Raw genomic sequence first — 22518 nt, 5'->3', positions numbered from 1 at the left:
AACCTTGTGGGGGATTTCATAACCCCAGGATTATACCTGCATGTATGAATTTCCTCCATTAAGATTGTCTGCAAACTTATGTTAATGTCACAGTTTTAGAGTCCTATATTAAAAGCTTTAAAGACATGTAAAAATCATTCAAATTGGCTATAAAGCTTAGAGAGCAGGGATGGCTATGTACACAGTGTTGCAGTAAACTAACTGGGGGTATGTTTCAGACAGGAAGAAATCTCCTGGGTTACTGAGAGCACGCTCACTGTGTTGCAGCATTAAGACTTATAGTATAATAATAGGTTATAATGCAATATGTGAGTTATAAAACCCATAAGAAAAAGAAATCTCATGAATGAATCTATCTGCATTTTTAAAACAAGTTAAATAGTTGGAAAGAATCATGATCAGATACTCCTTGTTCCAGCTCTGAAAAACATTTTTCAGACAGAGATAGGATTTATTGTTTTATTACTTTTATTTTAGAACAGCTTTACTCTTTTACTTGATGAAAATAATGTAAAAAAACAGGTTTTTGTAGGCAGAGTCAATGGAACACATCAGGAGCGTGAGGGCTGCATCAAGACTGTATTGCGTCAAAAGTAGCACCTTTCTCTCCTATAGTGACTCAGCCCTTGGGTTTTGTCTTACTGCTTTTTAGGATTCTCTTCATTCACTGATGGCAACGCTGAGCACTTCCAACCCATTCTTCATCCGCTGCATCAAACCAAATACAGAAAAGGCAAGTCTTTCGTCCAGCAAAATGTGTACATGCAGTACAGGTGCCCATGAGTGCTTGCACAAATGCCTGCCTGACAGGTGCCTCTGTGCAGATCCAAAACCAGGAATACAAGCAGCTTGCCCTTCTCATCTGTTTTCCGTTCTAGTTGTTTTATTGTTTAGGAAAAATATGCTCTTCTGTAAGTAACCAGATTTAAAAAAAAGCAAAAAAGCTGAATATGATATAGCCTTTCCCACTTCCTTCTGTGCTTACAAAACCTAGAAGATGAACCAGGCTTGTGTTGAAACCAAAGCTGTGGTAGAAGAAGCAATCACTCCTGCTTGTGTTGCCTGCACACGATTTGTTCTGGAATGCAGGGTTTGTGCAGTAGGAAGTGTCTCCTGCAGCTCCCTGGCTCTGAGGCAGAGGAGATGGATGCTTCATGAGCAAGTCAGAGTGCGTAGAGACAGGCTGGCTCCCGCTTGTGCTGTGAACCGTGGCAGGAGGACATGCTGCTGACTAGGCTGGGTGGAGAGCCCTAAGCTGATCGTTTTCTTTGTGTGTTTTGAAACTGTATGCTATGGCAGAGAAAAGCCTGCTGGGGCTTTGTGCCAGAAAAAAACATATCTGTAGTTTGTCTTCATTTTTGGCAGTAGAAGGCTGATAGGGTCTTCTACATGACTGCAAAGATAACTGAGTCAGGGTTCTGCATTTTGTATGTGTTAATATCATTGCTCTACTGCCATGATCTGACAATGACAGCACTCTGCAGACTGCTTTTTTCTGGCATCTGCCCGACTCCCTTTTGTCATCCCTTTTATTGTACCATGGAGAGTCATGAGGTTGCTTTCCCCTTGAGCCAAACTTTTCCCTCTTCACTTGTCACACCCAAGGGTTGGCTTCCTACAGAGAAATGGACATACAACCTGTGTTTGCCTGTGCTCAGAGAAACCATTCAAGTCAGCAAAGAACTAATACCAAGATGAACACTTTGGCTCTCTTCTGATGTGTTTTTGAATCTGGATCATAATGCAGGCACCCAACCTCTTCAATCCAGATGTGGTTCTGAACCAGCTGCGGTACTCAGGGATGCTGGAGACAGTCAAGGTCCGGAGAGCAGGTTTCCCTATACGGCGCCTTTTCCAGGACTTCCTCAGCAGGTAATTGCTAGTATTGTACCAAAAGCTGTAACGGTGCCAAGGTATACGATTTTATATGTTTGTTCCCTCTATAACTGCCGTTACTGATATGGATCATTTATGTGATGTTTTTCTAACCATGTCCTTATTGACCGTATCACAGACTGACTTGGATGTTCTTTTGGAGACTGCTTGCCTTTAGGGTAAAAGTAAGAATGGAAAAAATAGCCAGACAGCCCACACTGTTTGTAGTTTTGCCATAGATTTGCTTGTGTGATGCTGTGAAATCCAGATGGTCATAGCATGTAAAAGGACAGTATCATGCCCTTTAATCTGGAAGGCTGAAGCAAATGTTAATGGGCAATATAATTGATGATTAATATTGGAAAGAGTAATTATTTCTGTTAATTATCTGCACCAAAAGGATTTCTTGAAGTTTAAGGTTAGAAGAAAGTATCTTGGAGCATTACATTCCACCCCTATTCTGAACAAAGTAAATTGTGAATGATGAAAGCATATGTTTCAGAAAGACAGTTTTCTTTATTGAAAAATGAAGTTGAGTTTATCTTTTATTACTGGGATTGCAACGATAATAGCCAATGTGATAACAGATAAAAGTTGGGGAATGGAGGTTCCCAAATTGTGAAGAAGGGAGGTCCCAGCTGGGATTTCTCTCCCAGAGGGAGAAGGACCAATGAGAAAAAGATTACTGAGCCTGTGTGATGTGGTGAAGGTGTGCGGGCTACTGTCACACATAATCTCATGATATTCTGTTTGATTCTTAGGTACAAGATGCTTGTGAAGGTACCAAGTTCTTCAGACAACAGCAAGGCTGTATGTGCAGGCTTTCTTCAGATCTATGACAGCAGCAAGAAAGAATGGCAGTTGGGTAAAACCAAGGTACTTCATCAGTGTGACTTTGTATGAGAAATATCAGGCTATGGCTTTGTTCCAGCTGCAAGGGGATGCAGTTGTATCTGGTGAGACTTGGATCAGTAGAAAGGACGGAGTAGTGATGACCCCGTTAGACACATAGGCATTGGTCCGTGCCACTGACCAATCTCAAATATTTCCCATGTTATGTGCCTAGAGATGTAGAAGGCTTTCTGGTTTTGTCTAAACTCTCTCTCACTGATCCAACCAGATCGATTTGGTTGTGTCTGATCCAATTTAAGGATCCCAGGCAAGATGTCATTGTATGCAACTGCAATGTGTGCCGTTAATTAACTCTTGCCTCTTTTGCCTGATATTTCGCTCTGCTTGGCTACGTGAAATTCTTGCAGGAGGCAGTGAGCTGCTGCCTGGTTTATATCTAAGCTAGGAAGAGGTAGCTAGACCACCAAATGTGTGGTCTAGCTTAGCTGATGGTTGTGCAGTTAGCACAGATACTAGCATACGTTCTCTGGTAAAAGGTATCCAAATGCTTCTTCCTACTTGCATAACTCAGATTTTCCTTCTGTTTTCATGAATGCCTAACACTTCTCTCTTGCCTGGTGCAGCCTGCAAGTTGTTGTTATTTTTTTTCTCCAGACATCTAGCTGGAAATATACCGTTATCTTTCATGTGATAGGGAGGGAGCTGATTCAGTCTGTGTTTTTTTTCAAGCTTTGAGACAGCTTCATAAAGAAAGGGGTGTGAGCTTTGTGAGGTACATTGCTCTAGAAATCTAGGAGTAGGGAATTGTATCTATCACAACTTTACACATACTCCAATAAATTCTTTGAAGAATAGATAGATAGATGGTGTCCAGTGCAGACAGCATTTCTAAGCAATGGGTATGCAGTCCATATCCAAAGCAGGTGGTGGTCTGGTTTCTAAGGCCTTCCTTTGTATGACTACACTGATGTTCAAGAGAGAAGGTTTTATCAAGTAGCAGTATTTCCAGCCTATGATTCAAGTGTTCTCCATCTTTGATCTGTGAATCTGTTCTCTCCACACTGATCCCTGCAAACCAGGAACCATTTCTGTCATTCCTGTCCCTAGATAACCCACATTGCTTGGGTGCCTGCCAGTCTCACAGAATTTTAGGGTTAAGGCCTGTGTGGCATGTGTGTGTGTTGCAGAGCTCTAGAAGAGGGGTGGTTAGAGCTAGTAAACAGGGAAATGGAAGTTTCTTTGTCAAGAGATGGAATGTATATTGCTGGGCTACGGCAAGGGCAGCAGGGAAATGCATGTGAGGACTGATGTTTAGAGCATAAAGGGTTGTAAGTGTAGCTGGAGTCCATGGATGGTGACAACCAGGAAATCCAGGCTGCTTTGAGCCCCTGGCAGCAACAGGGTCTCTGTTCTCCTCAGTTCCCATTGTGCATTTTGAACATCTGAGTTCATCTGACTCTTTCCATTCATGCATTGAGCTGCACAGATAAATTCTTTTGGAAAAGCAATATAGGTGGTAAATTATGGCAAAAAATGTGATTGTGTTTTACCAAAACAGTGGACATACTATAATGTAGTTTTTTGAATGATTCTCTCCTATAAACTAAAAATTGTCTGTATGGGGCATGTTAGTGAACAGCAGTCTCTCTGCTAGTGCTCTGGTTGCTGTTGTGTCTGAATGCTGTGGGAAGAAAGGAATGATTAAGAATGGCACTCTTTACATCTCTTTATTTTTTTATGGCTGAGAAGGAAAACTGAAGGGAGTCTGGAAGCAGTTGAGCTATCTCATTTGGTTGTTGAAGTTCCTTTATATGTGGCATGATTTGGATTAGAGGTGCATATCCTGGTAGAGGGGAGCAGTTTTATTTATTCTAATGTATACATCACTCCAAGGCTGTCCTGGCCTATTCCTCCCTTGCTGCCACCTCTCAGCATCCTGACAGTCTGGGCAGCCCACAGCTGCTCAAGGTGCTGTTGCCATTGCCCTGCCATTTCATTCTTCAGGTGAGTTGCTTGATGTGCTTTGTGAAGCACTTGATGAAGAAAAGAGACCTGATTTTTCCAGAGGCTTTCAGGTAAGGGTGAAGTGAAGCTGCCAGCTAAGGGGCACATAGTGTAGGTTATTATCCTGGAGAGGAAGTTCCTGCATGTCCTTGCTACCACTTTTGCTGCTACAGGTGCAGCTCTGGTACCAGCTAGCCATTCCCAGCACCAGGTAAGAACCAGCCTGGGAGTACAGAGTCAGGAACAGCTACTGCAGAAAGATGTGATGGGCCAATGGGGATGTAACCTAGGAAGAAGTACAAGGGGTGGGTGAAGAGCAAGGCTTATAGAAGGGGGAATACTTCCTGCAAAATGAATGGAAGGATAATTATATCCCTAGCAATTGTTTGTAGGAGGAAGGAAAAGACTCTGTGAATTAGTACTGGGGATTGTGAAGCTTGGGAAAGGAAATGGGGGAGGAAGGGCAGGATGATCTTTGTGTTTTTCATTAAGAATAGAGCAGCTGCTGTGCTGGCAATTGTCAAATTAGTGTTTATGAAAAGTATTAATGTATAGAAGGCAGGTTTTATCCGGTGGCATGGCAGAGGTGAGGGCTTGCATGCAGACAGGCAGTGTGACGACGGCTTGTACCAAGGTGCCCTCATCTTCACCAGGGATGTGCTGGGATGGAGCATATCAACTCCTTCCACATCAGCAGCTTCTGTGTCCCTTTCCTCTGTGCACTTGGACCTTCTGCCGTATTTGCCTATACCCTCAACACAAATTTCCTAAGGCTGTTTGATGCAGTAATCCTTGCTGTTTGAATGCATTCATTTTCACATTTCAACCTGCTGTTTTGCAGGGCCTGCTTGAAAGAGGAGGATTTTGTAGACTAATTGGCACCCAGGTCACAGTGACCCACTTCCTGCTTTCCCAGTGTTTTCCCCTAAGAATCATATGATCCCACTTATGTACACATGGGTGCACGCGTGGCTACATTTGTGCCTGCTGATCTACACCCAGCTTTCAATGTATGTTTGCTGTTGCACTGACAGCGCATGCAGGCATTGAGGTTGTGTGAGGAGCACTGGTGCTGCACTGTTAAACTTAGCCAGTGTATAATATGAGCAGATATGATAGAAATAGCCTGTAGGTTTTGTCTAATCATTCCCTCCTCAGATGAAAGTGATCTCATGTTTTCAGAAAGTAACCATGAACTGTGACATAGAAATAGCGACATTCACAGTTATTTCCACAAAGCATAAAAATATTTTTGGATTCAAATTAATTTCACTTTTCCTTGCTATCTACAAGGAGGCTAAAAAAACACCCTCGGGATGCCATTAGCTTATAGACAGCTATTGTATTTATGTTGTATGCTATTTGAGATTAACATCTCAATCCATAAGCATATACAGAAAACCCATGGTTAGGGTAAGGTCTTGAACTCTGCATACTTCAAAGTTGTTTTTCCCCCCTCCTTACTGGCACAATAAAGTCTATGTTTGCTAGCAAAATACTGCTAGACTGAGTATTTTTGCAATTTGATGAAGATAATGGACTAAGACAATGTTTTGCTAGCTGCCTTCTTGAAATGGGTGACTGCTGCTTGGTTCTGGAATGTAATGGAAAGAGCAATCCCTGCCTCAAAGAAGCCTTTAAAAGATTGTTGAGTTGACAGAGGGAGTGGATGTACAACTTGCAGGGAAGGATGCCAACTTCATGGTTGGCAGTACCTTGATAATGAACTTTCTTTTAAGGCTACCCACAGTTACGTAGTCATTACAAAACAGCTCGTTCCTGTGGGCCATCTTAACAGAAATGGCTCCCCAGGAAAAACTGGAGTGCAGGGAAGTCAGTGGCAAGGGGTGCTAATGCAGGGAGAGATTTCGGTACGTGGTGGTCATGGTTGAGGCTAAAAAGTGATGAGGCCAAAAGCAGTGATGGAGAGGAAAGTGCTCAGAGGTATAAGAGGAGGTAAGTGGGGAAAGGGAGATTTAATGCAGAACACTGGACTAAATGTTCAAACCTCTGGACATCTCTGGCCTCTCAGCATAGCCATGCAGAACCAATAAATCCGTAAGGAGTTTCCACCCAGTAATGCAGTCTTGCAGAGTGACAAGTGTCAGCCTGCAGCCCGTGTTTGTGACAGAGCGTTGGTAAGTGGGGCAGCACTCCTCTAGTGGAGCCTGTTCTGGTGCTGGCCTTGGCAGTGGCTTAGCCAGCAGCAGGCAGCCGGGCACACAGGCACGGGCACAGGGCAGTAGCTGCTGTGCCTGCAGCCTGCATGGACACACCGTGGCCAACTTTAATCTAGGCTAACGCTGCTAACAGCACACCCACCGTGCAGGCTGCAGACCTTCTCAAAAGGCAAAGCATGTATTTCAGCAGCTCGTGCTGAATTCCGTGCTAACATAACGCGAGCCGGCTGATTTAAATTAGCTCAGATATGTCAGCACAATTCCTGTAAACATGCCCTTATCTTGCTTGTATCTCGGTCCTTTTGTCTCCGAGATAGCACTGCCATCCCTCACGCAAGCATTTAGCGCTGAGAGGAGGTTTGAAATTCAGGCAGTGGGAGATGCTGGAGAATTAAAACACTGGACACTGAAGTGCAACCTTCAGTACTTGGAGACCTCTCCCGTGGGGGCTCTGTTCCCTCTAACGCATGCTGTAGTGCTGAACTTCAGCAAGGACAATCTCCACTTTCTGGAGACTTTCTGGAGGTCGGTGGAGGGCTTCAGCTTGCACCCAGAGCCGGGGGGAGTGGGGTACATTCAACATTGCCCCTCGACAGGGCTTTTAGCTTTCCAGCTGTCCTACCCTGTTGGGACTGCTGCTAAGATTGCTCCCTGGAGTCTGGAAAGCTCAGCATTTTTCCTTTCCTCGCCATGTGGAGGAGTTTCTTTGCAAAGAACTTAAGCGGGGAAGCAGGTACCCGTGCCTGCTGCGGGGCGGTACCAGGGCGTGCAGGGAAGGAGTTAATACCAGGCACAGGCTCTCCTCCTCCTCCTCCTCTCTCCCTCCTTCCTCTGCTCCCTCCCTCGCTCTCTTTTAAGTCTTGACCACGGAGGGAGGGCGGGAGGGAGGCGGGGGCCAGGGCTGGGTGCTGGGTGCGGGGCTCGCACCGCTCAACTTTCCCCGCAGCAGCCGGGGTGCAGCAGCGGCTGCGGGCAGCCGGAGAGGAGCGCAGCCGGGGATGCAACCTCCAGGCTCTCCCGGGACTGACTTCTTTCCTCTCTTTGTGTTTATTGAAACTCCTCCCCGCGGCGTCAGGTTTTCCTGAAGGAAGCTCTCGAGCAGAAGCTGGAGAAGGATCGGGAAGAGGAGTTGAGGAAAGCTGCTGTAGTCATCCGGGCCCACGTCTTGGGCTACATGGCAAGGTCAGTGCTGGGGGCTGCCCCACCGTCCCTCTGCTTGCCCGCCTGGGTCGCCCCGAGCCCCTCTCCAGTCCCCTCTCATCGCTCCCTTCTCTCTGCCTTCAGCTGCCCTCCCTGCCCGCACCGCTTCTGCAGAGACCCCTGTGCCTTCGCCAGCTCTTCTTGAAGCCTTGCACCCTCCCTCCCTGCTGCTGCTGATGCTTCGGGGACTTCTGCATTCACTGCTCGGCTCCGATGCCACCTTTCCCTTGCCTTCAGGGCTCTCCTGGCTGGGTCCCACCTACGCTTTGGGTCCCCTCTTTTTCCTTATGCCTGTCAGCTCTGCTTTCTGCTCCTGCAAATCGCTTGCTCTCTCTCACAGCTCTGCCTTTGCTCGAAGTCTTTCCTAGCCCTGCCTGCCCGCCTCGTGATCTCCCTCTCCTTTTAATTAACTCTTCAGAATTGGTTTTTGGCCAGCTTTGCACCAGTAATCTCGTCTCGCCGCTCCCTTTTGCACCTGACTGGGGAGGGCTGGGAGAACCAACTGCAGACAAAGCACCCCTCCTCTGCCCCTCCAGTCGGGGCAACAGCTGACTCCTTAATGGCTGTGGCATGCACACTTAATCCCAGTAAGATGCTCTTTCCTGGCTGGTCTCTGCTCCAGACACCTGTCAGTCAGGGGTGCAAGGAGGTGAAATCCTGGCCAGTTCAACTCTCCCAGCAAGCACTCTTATTAGAGTCCCAGTTACACCAGGTAGCTCACTTTTTTTTTTTTTTTTTTTTTTTTTTCACTGGGAAATGCTTGCAGGGGTTGTGCCCTGCCTTGCCAATGTGGAATATCAGCAAAACACATGCTTGGTCTCAGGGGCTTCTACTCATTTATTTATTTCCCCTTAAGAAGACAAATGAGCTAGCTCTGTTGTTTGTACATGAGATTGCAAGTTCTTTGTGTCAGGGCCTCTGCTCTATATTACTTTGCGTCTAGCATTTGGAGAGAGGGGTAGGGATTAGCACAGAAAAATTGATTTTTCTGGGAAACATCACTGCAAGCAAACTGGATTATTGCTTTGCTGAGTTCCTGGGAAGGTAGCTGCTGCCCAGCGGGGCTGTGTCGGAGGCAGAGGTGCAGCAGTGCTCCTCTTGGGTAGAGATCTTATGGTCCTCCAGCCTGTACAGATCTGGATTCCTTGTCCCACACATTGCTCTTCCACGTCTCCTCTCTAGAACAAGCTGTGCTTGTGCAGCCTGAGTGGAAATCCTCACAAGCAGCTGGATGCAACTGGGCTTTGCAGGGGAGGATAGCAGGGAGTGAAGAAAGCGCTAGGGAGGGAGACTGGAAAACATTCCTGTAAAGAATTTCCAGTTGCATTGCACCTGTATTGGAGAAGGTCCAGCATGAGGGAGTTCATCTGGGCCAGTGATGTATGGTCTGTGCAGAGCTGGACACAGGGCAAAAGTTACCAGCATCCCCTGCCTTGGGCTTGGTACCATTTCTTTTACTATTGCAAGGACAAGTGTGTTTAAATTTGCTAAATCTCATGTCAAGTGGTTGGCAAAGAAGGGTATATACGCCACAGGAAATATTTCACTAGTTTTTCCCCCTTTGTAAACTTTTTCTGTGAACCTGGAGGACCAGTCCTGAGGGGCATAAGGCTTGCTTTGCTCTCAGTCCCCGTAGCCATCTCTGAATGGTCACTAAAAAAGTAAGAAGAGAGAAACAAGCCCATGTGAATGACCTCATTTTTGTTGTAGCTCTGAGCTGCAGGTAACAGCCTCACCAGCTAAGCACACACAACCGTTCCCAGGCTTGCAGGATCCGTGAGGAATAGCAGGTATAAATTTGGCTGTGCCCCTGGATCCTTCGGGACCTTATTGCTCGGGGCAAGAAGACAGTAGGAAATGGCTCCATATTTGTTGTGGTCTCTAGCCCTTGGAGGCATAACTGCTAACTGCAACTCAACAGAATAATTAACTAAATTCCAAATGCAGCACTGCAGCCACCGTGCTTGCCCTTGTGATGCATGGTCAGGATGTCTCCAGCTCCCCAGCACGGGCTGGAGATTGAACTTCTGTGGGCAGTGCAAGAGAGTAAGTGGAGGGCTGAACAAGGGGAATAAAATTCATGGCTTGCGTGCAGCAGCTCCAGCTGAAGGGCGTCTGCGAGCTTTGCTGTGGTCATGAGGAATGAGGGGGCACTTCAGCCTGGCAGATAAGCAGGCCAAGCCGGCCTGTAGCTGGGCAGGGCTTGGCACACGTTGCACTGGACAGAGTTTCTGGCAGATGCATTTTGTAGAAGTCAGTGTGCCCTTTTTGATGCACTTGTATGTGCCTTGGCAGAGAGGGCCTGTGCAGCTGTTCACGCCCCATGTGCAGGGCACCGGGAGGACAGAGGGAGCAGGGGTGAGAGGACTGCAGCCAAGGAGCAATTCTTGTTAAAACCTCCCAATTCTTATCATCTCTCCCCTTTCCTCTTCTTTTCTCCATGTTTCCTCCCTTTGACTTAATACTTACGGAAAAAAAATTATGACCTCTGTGTACTATTGCTATTAGCATCTGTCTCCTGATTTTCTTGACTAGGCTGATGTATCTGATGTGCAGGGAGGTGGCAAGCTGTCAGCATGGGTCCCTGTTGCCATCTGAAGAGGGTGTGATTGCTAGGAAGGGGATTTTGAGGTGTGCCTTTCCCTCGGGGCTGCAGAAGGTCTGTGGGAAGGATATGTGAGAATACTCCGTAATCTCCAGCATGCTTTCTACAACTACTAAGACCATAAAGGACTACTGTACCCTGCTGTCCCGAGCCCCTGTGTAGCACAGGCCCATCTCTGCAAAATTCTGCTTTGGAGTAAAGAAGATTTTGATTCAAATAGTACCAATGCCCATTTCCTTGCAGCAAGGTATTAAGGTATCTGAATATCCTCAATTGTTTTAAAAAATGGAGGCTTATTTCCAGCCTGAATAGACTTCAGTTTCACGTCAATTAAATCATGTTATGTCCCCTGCCAGATAACTAGAAACACCACCCAAAAATGGCTCTCATGTGAGTACTTTGCTGGGATTAAGCCATTCCTTAGCCTTCTGTTTCCTAAAGTAATGAAATGAGTGCCTTAAATCTCACTTTCAGCAAGCCGGGACTTCTGGTTTCAGTTCTGCTTTGTCAGAAATCACTGGATGGTCCAACATAGTTCTTGAAATGGAAGTGCTAGCACTGAACACAGGATTGAAGTAACAGCACAGTCTCCTTCAGCACAATATTTCTGCTTGCAAGTGTAACAGTCCCAGGCTCATTTTTCTATAGCATTGTGTTGGGAATTTGCATTCAGCTGATGATTCCTGTGAACCATAAATCTCTCTTTGACTTGCTGCTTCCTAACATAGTTTCACATCAGGTGTGCTTGGCCTTTGGTTCCTTGATTCAAGACCTTACGTTTGGCTCTTTTGGATTGTTTAATGTTTGCTTGAATCTAGCTTACAAATTGATTCAGATCGCTGTGTAATAGTAACCCCTTTGTTATTTGCCTGGTTTGCTATCATGTACAAACTTCTACCAGTGGCTTTTTTTTTTTTTTCCAGGTCCTTGATAAAAGCATTTAGCAATGCAGAGGCAAGAAGTGACTTTTATAGAGTACAAAAATACTGATTGATGATTCTTTTATTTTGGGTCCTACCATTTTTTTGTTGTTGTTTTGTTTTAAAAATGCTGCCGAGTTGATTTTTATATCATTACTGTTCAAGGAAAATGCTGTGCAATTTAAGTACGTACTTTATGGGAGTGCATTACAATGTTAAATTCAGCAATACTGTGTTTTCCCCTAGACAATACCAGATTAATGTGACCAGATCTTTCTGCCTCATTTTCACATTTTTTTCTGGAGTTTTTCTGTTTTTGACTACTTAAAAGATGAAGCAAACTGTGACTTTGTTCTCATATAGTAAGGCTTTTTGTATGTTTTTATATCATAAAACCACATTGAGTGATTATACTAATAGCACAGTAAATGTGTGTATGTGCAGTGTGAGTAGACTTTTGGCCAGTGGGCCTTCTCTTGTTGTTGTGAAATATCTGTTCTTCATTCTCAAAGTCTTCACAAAAGTAGGTGCCCAGGGAAACAAACCAGTGGTAGGCGTGGGACTGAGAATATCAAGGAGAATGCAGTTCATAGGTAGTAGCAGTGGAGGAAGAGAAGTTGTCATTCCTGAGCAATATTGCTCCAGGTTCCTTTTTCTGTGGATGTGATAGCACCGGTCAGCACGCTAGGGTACAAGAAATGCAAAGCATGTGGCATGTGTTGCTTCATGTTACATTAAGTGTCTGGTTCTCTTTCTAGGAAGAAGTACCAAAAGGTGCTAGCCAGTGTTGTTATAATCCAAAAGAACTACCGAGCGTACTTCTGGAAGCAGAGCCTGCTGCGACTGAAGGCGTCTGCAGTGGTCCTGCAGAAGCACTGGCGTGGCCAGCAGGCTCGCAGCCTCTACCGGCACCTGCGGCAACAGGAACTCAGGCGGCAGCAGGAAGCAGAGGAGAGAAGGCGGCGAGAGGAGGAAGAACAGATCAGAAGAGAGGAAGAGGAAAGACAATGGCAAGAAGAGGAGGAGCGTAGGAGGAAGCAGGAGGAGGAAGAGGTGAAGGAAAGGTACAAGATGGTCTCTCACACTCATTGTTCCCTAACGCTAAAGCTGCTGAGGTGTAGGAGCAGGTCTGTGGCCTTGGCAGGACAGTAATGTGGGACACTAATTGCCTGTGACAGAGTCAAAGTGCCAGGGGAATTGTCAAGGTGGGCTGCACATAGCTCAGAATAGGAAAGCAGGGTGGAAAAGGAGCATCCCACTTCCTTTAGGAAAGCGTATTCCAGTGTATTTTTATCTGTGTTTAGTGATTTTCTGCTTTGAAACGTACTTTAGAAAGGCAGGTCTTCCAAAATGTGGAGGGACTAGCCCAGTGAGAAGGTACCAGAATTCCTGGGTCTTGGTGTGTCCAGTAGGCTGGGTCAGAGTGGAAGATGAGCAGTGCACCTGTGCTGCCATTACACTCATGCAGCTCTTACACTCATGTGCAGCTCTTACACTCATGAGAACACACCTGCGCCCCATGTCTTGCTGCTCTACTCCTCTCTTTAGGGACACAGATGTGTCAGGAGGAGAAAGGAAAAGCTGACTTGACAAAAAGAGGTGATCTGTGAGCAGTGCCAGCACACCCATTGAGAATCTTGCACCTCATACATTATTTACTGCTCACTCCTTGGTTACCTGCATCCTATCCAAACTGGGTGTCTCCTGATAATCTTTTGTTTTAAGCGTACAACTTCAACTATGGGATAAATATATGCATTTTAACAAATAAATCCTGTGTTATTTCAAGCATAATATAAATAATTATTTATGTTTCTTATGATGGACTTTAGTCACATACTTCTTCTGAGGTTGGATCTTGGCAAACTGAGATTTGTGACAACAATCAGAAAACTCTGTTAGGAGCATGTCAGAAGGAAAAAAGATTGCCTACAGTTTCACAGGAGACAGTAGGGTAACATATGTGCTGGGAAAAGACATGGAGTCAGTGACCCCAGTGATGAATGGTTTGGTCAAAAAATTTATTGAACATCAGTAAAGGCTCCATTTTATCAATGTGTCAATTTTCAACAGCAGCCTCATCACCAATGCAAAACTACAAGTTCAGAATGGCAGTACCTACCTTACAGGGATCAAATGCCACAGATGCTCTCTTGGGTCTGAAGTCCTCTTATTACTATGTAGAGCTATTCCATACCTATCTTTAGATAAAAGGATTTATTTAGCTCATTATTATTATTTCTTCCCCAGCCCTCTATTTCCTTGTCACAAAGAAGTGTTTGAGCCAGCATCATTATAAAGAAATGTCAGTGTTTCTAGGAATCAGGAGAGCTCTTCATTTTGCTTTCACTTTCTACTTGGTCTCAAATGACTTGATGCAGAGTGAGTACCTGAAAAAGGTACTAGGGGACCAGCTTGTCTAAATCCTGAACTTCCACTGGACCTCAAAAACAAGGTGGAAGTCCACAAAAATTGCAAATTGGCTCATCTACTGAGAACAAACAAAAATAAAAATAAAAAGCACACATGCAGAGGCAAAATCAGAAGGACCAGGATGCAAACTAAAAGTTGACGTGCAGTTATTGTGCATACGTTGTTAGTAAAAGGGAGACAAGGAGCAATTTGGTCTACTCTTCAACAGGAAGAACAAATTATGATGTTGAGAAAACTGAAGTATTTGATGCCATTTTTATCTTCCCAAAAGGCTTAGCTGCTGGACAGTAAACACAATTAGCACAGATCTGCAAGAATTCAGAACCTAGCAGGGAAAGAAGCAGTTAGTGAATGCTCATATAAATCAGATTACAAAGAAGTCATCCGGACTTGTTGAAATTAATATTTGGGTACTTTGAGAAGTACTGGGTGAAGCAGTTTGAATCAGTAGCTGCTCTGTTTCTCCTGTTTTGTGGATAGCAATGGAGTTTCCATAAAACTGGAAAAGTCTAAACATAATGACCTCTTTTTAAAATAGGGAAGTGAAAGAAACGGAATTTTGGACTAGTCAGCCTAACCTCAATTTCAGGGAGATATTGAAACAAATAATGAAACACAACCATTTTAAGTGCTTGATAAAGGAGGTAAGAGCCAACGTAGGTTTGTGAAGAGCAAACAGCATTAAAGTTATCTGTTTCCTTCTGTGGTAGCTTATGACATATCTTGTAGATAGAGAAAAGCCACAGAGGGTAGGTATCTTGACTTCAGTAAAGGCTTTGACGTTGTGACAATACTCTTAAGACACTATAAGGAAGGTGGTTTAGATAAAAGTAGGTGAAACAAGACTAGAACTTGTTTTTTAACTGCATTGTATTATAGCATTTTAATTAGTAAACAGTAGTGGTTACTTGTTAAATAGGAGAGCACTGTTAAATGGGATTCTTCCAGGGTCTGTGCTGGCTATGGTTCTAGTGCAATGCTTTCATAATGAGTCGGATGAGGAAATACGAGTATCTTTATTAAATTTGCAGATAAAACCATCTGGTGAGGGTCTGCAAATGTATAGCTAAACAGGATTACCATTCAAATAATTTTGGCAAATTAAAGAAGTGGTCTGGAAAACATTGAATAGCATTCAGTACTGGCATATGCAGATCTACAGCTAGGAATAATCAAATGCACAGAGAGAGGAGTAGGAACGACTAGTTCAACAGCAGGAAGAAGGTCTGAAGGTTAATTTGAGTTTTAGTCACTGGTGTCATGCTGTAGTGAGAGGAGAAAGCAAATGCCATAGATAAACAAGATTGTTTCTGTAAGATATGGGGTGATTCTTCTGTTCCTCTTGGCACTGCTAAGGCTTCAGCTAGAATACTGTTCCTCGTTTTGGGTATCACATTTCAGGATGACTGTGGATCACTTGCAGATGGATGGAAAGCTGCAAGAAATATCAGAGGTTTAAAATATGTGAGGAACAGTTGAAGGAATTAGTGTGTAGATTGTAGTTGGTATTTCTGATTTCTTTTAAAATGTCTCTGCCTCTTGCACCCACAAACAATTTAAGGCAGTTTTTCAGCTCATGACTACTCTTAGAGATCTTTCAGTAAAGTTGGAGCCATCTGGATCCCACTTATGTCAGCTTTCATTTATAAATATTTTGTAGATTTATTTGTGTGTGTGAGAGAGAGTGCAAGAGCGAGAGCTTTAAGGACTTTGTGACTTGCAGCTGCAATTTAGAATTTGGCTGGAAAAAGCCGTAGGGCCTGGGAAATAAATACTCTTGCCTCCTGTCCTGCATGAGACTGAATTGTAGATTTGCAAGTTACCACTGCCAGTCTGAATTTAGCTACGCAGTGGTTGCTACGGGCAGAGTCTTCCATCCAGCCACATCCCATCCCCACCCCATTTGCATGACCTTGGCATTTGTCTGTCTGCTACATTTGTCTGTTCAGTTGCTTGTAGTGTACTTGCTATGGAGAACCTCGTCCTGGTGAAAGCTTCCCCTTGGAGTACAATCTTTTTGATCTGGGCGGAGATGCAGCACCGTGGGATAGTTTTTTCCTCTACTCGTGTTTACTAACAAATTCTGACTCTGACGGCCTTTACTAGTAAGTTAGGTTTTTGCATACCGCTGAGAAGTTAGGCAAGCTGGAGCACCCAGCTCTTCAGAATAGAAAGTCTTCAGCTTAGCCATTTAACAAATTACTAAAATCTGTTTTTGTTTTTTTGTTTTTTTTTTTTCCTAGGTTTAATATAGTAAATGCAAAACAAAACACAAATTCAGTGCTGGCATTGCAATAATTCTGCTTTGTTCAAAAAAAGTTTCCTGAAATCTGTCAATTATACATGTAAAACCTCATTTAATATCTGTAGACGTACAGTGCTTCCCACTGTGTTAAGAGGATTAAGTTTACATTTAACATGAATCTAAACGATCTGACTTTCTGTCACTATTTCCAATGCCCTTCTTCCTGTGTTCCAACTAATCCAATTTCCTGATTGATCCAAAAGTTAAGTGCGTAGGGAAAATCTGTTGTATCCACAAAGATCATGCAAACCACAGAGAAATTGATTTTTACCAAACTGTAAAAGCTTTGAAATCAGTAAATTAGACCAGCTACTTTTTTAACCTTATCCATGCAGGGGTGGTGTGTCTGTGTAATTCTAAAAGGCTTACCTAGGAAAACTAGGTCTGTCTCTGACTATCATGTCTTGTTTGTTTTTCAGAGAAAAGGAGCAACTGAATGCTCTACTCCAGGTGACTCAGGTGAGTTTAGGAGTTATTCCTTCCATATGGCTTCTCTGAGTATCTATAAAGGGTCCTTCATTGCCCACTCTTCACATGAAGCTAATATCTATATTATGGCAACATTACTTATAAAATGGCTTTGTTCACTCAAAACCTGCAGGTGTCTGGCTTTGACAGAGGTGCCTAGAGCTAACAAGGTTGTTTGGTAGGGTTTTTGTTTGTTTGTTTTTCTTTTTTTTCCCCAAGGTTCATGTACCAGCTTGCATGGTTCCTATTTGAAAGTTTCAGTGTTGAACATGCAGCATCATTTTTTTAATCTCTACTGCTTGGGCTTATTGCATGACCTTGTGATGTGCTACACTGTGACACAATCTGTTTTGTTGGATTGTTGCCTATAACAGCCCAAATAAGAGTGCAGACGATAGCTACCATGGCTAAAATAACCCCCTGGTAACTGATCTAATTGTTAGTACTTGATATATCAAAGAGCAGACCACCGACCCTGAGGTGTGTGAAAACAGCTGGGTGTCATCTTACTCCTTTGCCCAGAGCGTTTGTTCCCCACTTTCAGTCCAGCTCTGCTCAGGAAAGATGACAGATTAGTATACAAAAATTTATTTCTCCACAAGTCAGAGTTGAGTGGAGAACAAGCAATAGAGCAATCCTAAAGAAAATATGAGTTGTGACGTGATGGGGCCAATTCATTGTCTACATTGTCATATTCCAATTGGTCAGTATATTATATCCTTTTAGAATATATTTATTTATCTATTTATTTATTTATTTATTCTGTGTGTGTCTTTTTTAAACATCCTCAGTGGAAGGGAGGATGCCTTATCTTATAGCTAAACCGCAGTGCAAGCTACCAGTATCTCCCATCTTCCAATTATTGTGTACTTGTGAGAGGTTTCCTCAGCTATTTCAGTGTGGAGAATAGAAGAAGAAAGAGACTACAGCACACAGCTAGCTATTATCCATCCAGTGATGCTTAAGAATGCCAAGAAATTCAGCATAGAGTTTGGGTCGTGTTGGAGAGGGCACAGCCCTGCTTCATTGCAAAAAATCCTTTCCAGAGCAAAATTCTGGTGGTCAGACCCCCAACTCAGGAAGCAATGAAATCCCCAAATCTTTTCATGATGTATCTGGGAAATGTACAGTTCTTTAGCAGATTATGCACATACATATTCATACATCGTTGCTTTCTCCTATATATGTGTGAGATAGTTCAAAAGGAAAGGATGATTCTATCAAAATTCTAGTGTACAGAGAGCTGTAACATGAGCAGCCAACAGAGGGGCTCTTCTAAAAATTCAGTGATCCCAGTGAGCTACTTTGCACGATTCAGAAACAAGATAGGTTGCTGGAAGAATTGAGGTACCTGAAGATCAGTTGTTCTACCTTTAGCGTTTACACTGTGGGTGATTGCAGATGCCAGACAGAGAAGGAAAGGATGCTTAGGGTCATATTTTTTAGATGGAAAGTACAGAGCAAGCACAAGAGACAGGAAAAATGAAAGGTCCAGTGGAGGAACACAGGTTAATGAAACTGCTTTAATACTATTACAAATTCTTTAAGGTTGAAGCAGTAAAGACTGAGGAAGTCAATATTCCCCTGCAAGAAGAAGAAAGACGTCAGATGGAGGAGATCTTAAGGCTGGAGAAGGAGATTGAGAAGTTGCAGCAACAGAAAGAGGATCACATGTCTATCATCTGTGAAAACACCAGGAATGAAATCAATCGGCAGCGGGAAGAAGAGATCCAGAGGCTAGAAAAAGAGGCATCTAGGGTTGCCCAGGAGTTTCTGGAGCTGCTGGATTTTGGCAATCTGGATGAAAGTGTGCAGAACTTAGAGCGCTCACTTTCTAGTGAGGGAACACTCAATGTTGACTGCAGCCTGGTAGCACCACTGGCTGAGGAAGAGGTGGATGAGGGGTTTCATGCTGATGATGAAGGACGGCCAACTTCCAGTTTGGTGGCTGTGACTCAACGTGACATGAGAAACAGTGATAACTACTTGGAGAAAGATGTGGACACAAGAGTTTCGCTTCTCCAGAGGGATGTGGGAGAGGTTGTCCCTGCTCCAGGACAACCTGTGGAAAGAACCACTAGCCCCAAGGAGCAGAGTGCCCTACGTGACCCAGCAGAAAGCAGTTATGGCACTGTTTCAGATACACTGAGGAGTAACAGCGGAGAGGTGGGAGAGACGATTTACAATTCCTCCCAAGATGTGGAGTCTGACTATGACCATGAGGAGTTTGATGGCTGTGGAGACACAGGCAGTGCCTCAGCCGAGCCTCTGAATGGCGAGGAAAGTCTGAGAAACTCCCATGGCACCAGCCTGGACTCCAACCGTGGCAGCCTGGACTCGGTAAGAATCTGCCTCCATTCATTTTTCTGGACGTTAGTGTGACTTTGTTGATATTTATAACATCTTTGCCTTTTTACTGCATGCCTGCTTGCTCTGTGTATAGTTACTTGTAAGAGATTGATGTAAGAGAGAGTATAACTCTCTCTTACATCAGTAAACAGCATGAAAAAAGGTAAGAGTGATAGGCTGAAGGCCAGCAGGCTTTTGACTGTCCAGTGTCACTGGTACACAACCTAGTACAGAGGTACCTAGGCTATCCTAGATTGTTTCCATCACCAGATATTAGAGTAGCATCATCTAGGAAGACTGAAAGCAGGCAACTAACATCTTGTAGGTTTGTGTCCTACCTCAGAGAGATTTCACTGAAAGCTTGTAGCACTGGGCTACTTCTGTGGACAATCACAAGAGAAAATGGGAAAGGCTGGGGTTTAATTTGTTTCCATTACTAAAATTCTCTTGTCCTAGTCCTAGTGTTCAAAGTCAAGGGTTTATTTTCAGCTGGTGTATACAGGATAAGCTATTCTAAGGCTAGAAGGAATAACTGTGCTGATTCTGGTGTGTCCTGGTGGGCACAAACACCACTTTGCTTTCTGTTCCTGCAGCAGGGGTGATGGCAGGTAGTAAAGCTGGGCTATTAGCCTTGTACTTGAAGCATCTTGGCTCAAATTCCACACAGGGCCCTGAGCTTTGTGCGTGCCCTCGGGCTAGCTGTTTAATAATGCCACAGTAAATCCCCCAGTAGACCAGCATGTCAGATGAGCCCACAAATGATTGAAAGGAGTTCAGGTGTGAAGCCTATGATAGCCATAAAAATACCTCAGATAAATGATGTCTCTGTGCGTAGGAGCTCAAACTACAAAATACCTTTTAGAAAATTATTGATCTTTTTTTAAGGAATTCAATTTATTTCCTTTGCTTTTCTTCTCCAGTGGCAGATTTTGACTCTTGAAAAGTTGCATGTTTTTTTCTGTTTGCATTTCCCTAATGTCAGCTGCCAGCCATCAGAATTTTTTATGATGTGATTTGCTTGAATAAATGTATCTTCTCTGTGGGCAGATACTCACAGATCACTGTCAAGTAATCCTTCAAGTCACGAATCACCCTGTCACAGTGTTTATTACAGTCTTGGCCAATTTCTACCATTCTTCTTAAAATTTAAATGGACATAGGGGATTTTATTGGGCTCCTCAGTGAGTAAGACTCACAAAAAATGGAGATGCTTCTATGTCATGGCACGAGCCACAGGAAGAGATACCTGCAGCTGGCTTAGGATTGCATCAGGAGCTGCTGATTCAAGACTACCTGCTTTTTCAAACTTAATGTCAAGAGAGGGAAAACAAATAAGTGAAAGAGGAATAAGACAAAAGAGGAGGGCAAATGGATCACAGAGAGGCAGGTCAGAAAGGGAAAAATGAAAAGAAACAACATGCATTTGGAGAAGGAAAAGGACTAAGGAACTGCCTCCATATTAAGTTAATGAAGCTGATCATAGGAAGGTGTATTTAAGGCAAAGGAAAAGATAGCATAATTTGGGATTTCATGTGTGACGTATGGCTAAGTGCAATTATCTCGTTGGAGAGCAAGGATGAGTAAACATTGTATTGTTATTTCAGCAATTTAGATCTTTGTTTTTAGGGTTCAGTTATTCTGGAATGTGCTTTTTTTCTAGTAAACCCAAAGCAAGGCATTTCCTTGCAAGGGTTAGGTCAGTATTCCATCTTGTCCAGCATGCTGGCCTGTCTGCCAGAAAAAATCCTCTAGAAAGAAAAATTGTCTCTTAACCCCATTAAATTAGATTTTGGACTATATGCTCTGCCCTGAAATAGGAAGGTTTGCTTCTGCAGGTAACTGGAGCTTTCTAGTCATGTCCACTGCTGAATGTCACTCTCCTTTCTGGTATGAAAATTCCATGCTCTCTGGAGACTCTTGCTTTAGGCATTAATGAGTAATCTGCCAAGCCTTTAATTTTACTCTATTGCTTTTTTTGTGAAGGGAGTATGTGTAGTTTTGCACCTTCTGCTCATGTGATTTCTGCAGTCTTGTTACTTTGTTCCAGTTGTCCTGTGGGACCCAAGTAGCCAGGATTTCTTCTTTTCCTTTTAGTTTCTGGACAGCGAAGAGGAAGTGGATGTTTACATAGATACAGATGAAGAGTTTTGTAATGGACGAGTCACCATCTTCAATGGCTCAGGACCACCCTATTTTCACAGCTATCTCTACATGAAGGGTAAGCAGCTTTAGCCAAAACTGTGGAAGGACAGGATCCAGAAAACCTTCTTTCCTCTTCTGTTTCTTCAGAGTCACTATCTTCCTTTGCTCTTACTTCTCTGTTCACTCTTTTTTTTCCCCCCTCTTATTTCCAGCAAATAAAACAAAGGGCTAGGAGGTGGATGTCAGGGAATTAGACTGAACATCTTTTGCTCCGAGATATGCCCACTTGATGTGGGCTTATATGACCCATTTTGAACTACAAGACTGAAGACAATACGAAAATATTTGAGTAAAGCATATATTTCTGTATTTTGTGTATGTTTCACTGGTTCTGTTTTTCCTCTTTCCAAACTTTAGTACAGTGTTCTTTCTCTCCCTCAGCTCCCTCGTTGCACATAGGAACTGCAGGGGCAACTGAGTGCCCAAGAAGCAGGATCAAAATGGAGAAATGGCCACTGCTGCGTGTCTGATGAGATCTTGCTCCCTTGCTTTGCAGGAGGCCTCATGAACCCGTGGAGGCGGCGCTGGTGTGTCCTGAAGAATGAAGCCTTCATGTGGTTCCGCACCAAGCAGGAGGCACTGAAGTCAGGCTGGCTCTACAAAAAAGGCGGAGGCATGTCGACGCTTTCACGCCGCAACTGGAAACGCCGTTGGTTTGTGCTTCGAGAATCCAAGCTGATGTACTTTGAGAATGACAGTGAGGAAAAGTTGAAGGGGACAATTGATATCAGAAGGGCAAAGTGAGTGAGGAGTTAATTCTTTTGACCCCTAGTATTTGCTCTAAATTGAAAATGAAGTGACCGGTGCAGCCAGTTCATCCCTCTACAGGTCTCCAGTAGGGCTAGAAGAATCAGAAACATAAGGGAAGGAAAAGACGATTAGAGCTTCCAGTTCTACTCTGGAGGGAGTCTGGAATTATTTGGTAGTCCTTCTTCCAGTCTTGCATTTCATAGTCTGGCAGAAGCTCTTTCAAAGCCATGGATGGAGCCAGACCAGGAGGAGCTAATTAAGTACATACCCCATGCATCCTTCCCTACCCTGGTTCCATCTGTTTCTTGGACTCCCCAGGCATTTCACTGTGATGGTATGAAGCACGCAGCGGGATTTGAATTTGGCAGCATGTGC

The 22518-nt window shown here is 43.9% G+C and overlaps 1 protein-coding gene across 2 annotated transcripts in view; it reads left to right on the top strand.

The window, feature by feature from the left end:
* LOC311439146 (unconventional myosin-X-like) overlaps positions 1-22518 on the top strand; it is an 84832-nt gene that overhangs the window by 41691 nt on the left and 20623 nt on the right. For both annotated transcript variants that reach the window (XM_084524503.1, XM_084524502.1), the window contains 9 exons: positions 653-733; positions 1748-1872; positions 2637-2751; positions 7987-8093; positions 12395-12700; positions 16794-16833; positions 18391-19182; positions 21286-21409; positions 21890-22133. In XM_084524503.1, the coding sequence (XP_084380629.1) occupies positions 653-733; positions 1748-1872; positions 2637-2751; positions 7987-8093; positions 12395-12700; positions 16794-16833; positions 18391-19182; positions 21286-21409; positions 21890-22133 (1934 nt within the window). The remainder of the gene's footprint in view (positions 1-652; positions 734-1747; positions 1873-2636; positions 2752-7986; positions 8094-12394; positions 12701-16793; positions 16834-18390; positions 19183-21285; positions 21410-21889; positions 22134-22518) is intronic.

Source organism: Aythya ferina, assembly GCF_964211825.1.
Source record: "Aythya ferina genome assembly, chromosome: 6".
In the NCBI taxonomy this organism is placed as follows: Eukaryota; Metazoa; Chordata; class Aves; order Anseriformes; family Anatidae; genus Aythya; species Aythya ferina.
Note: the sequence above shows the minus strand (reverse complement) of the source record. Positions and strands in the feature narration are given on the sequence as shown.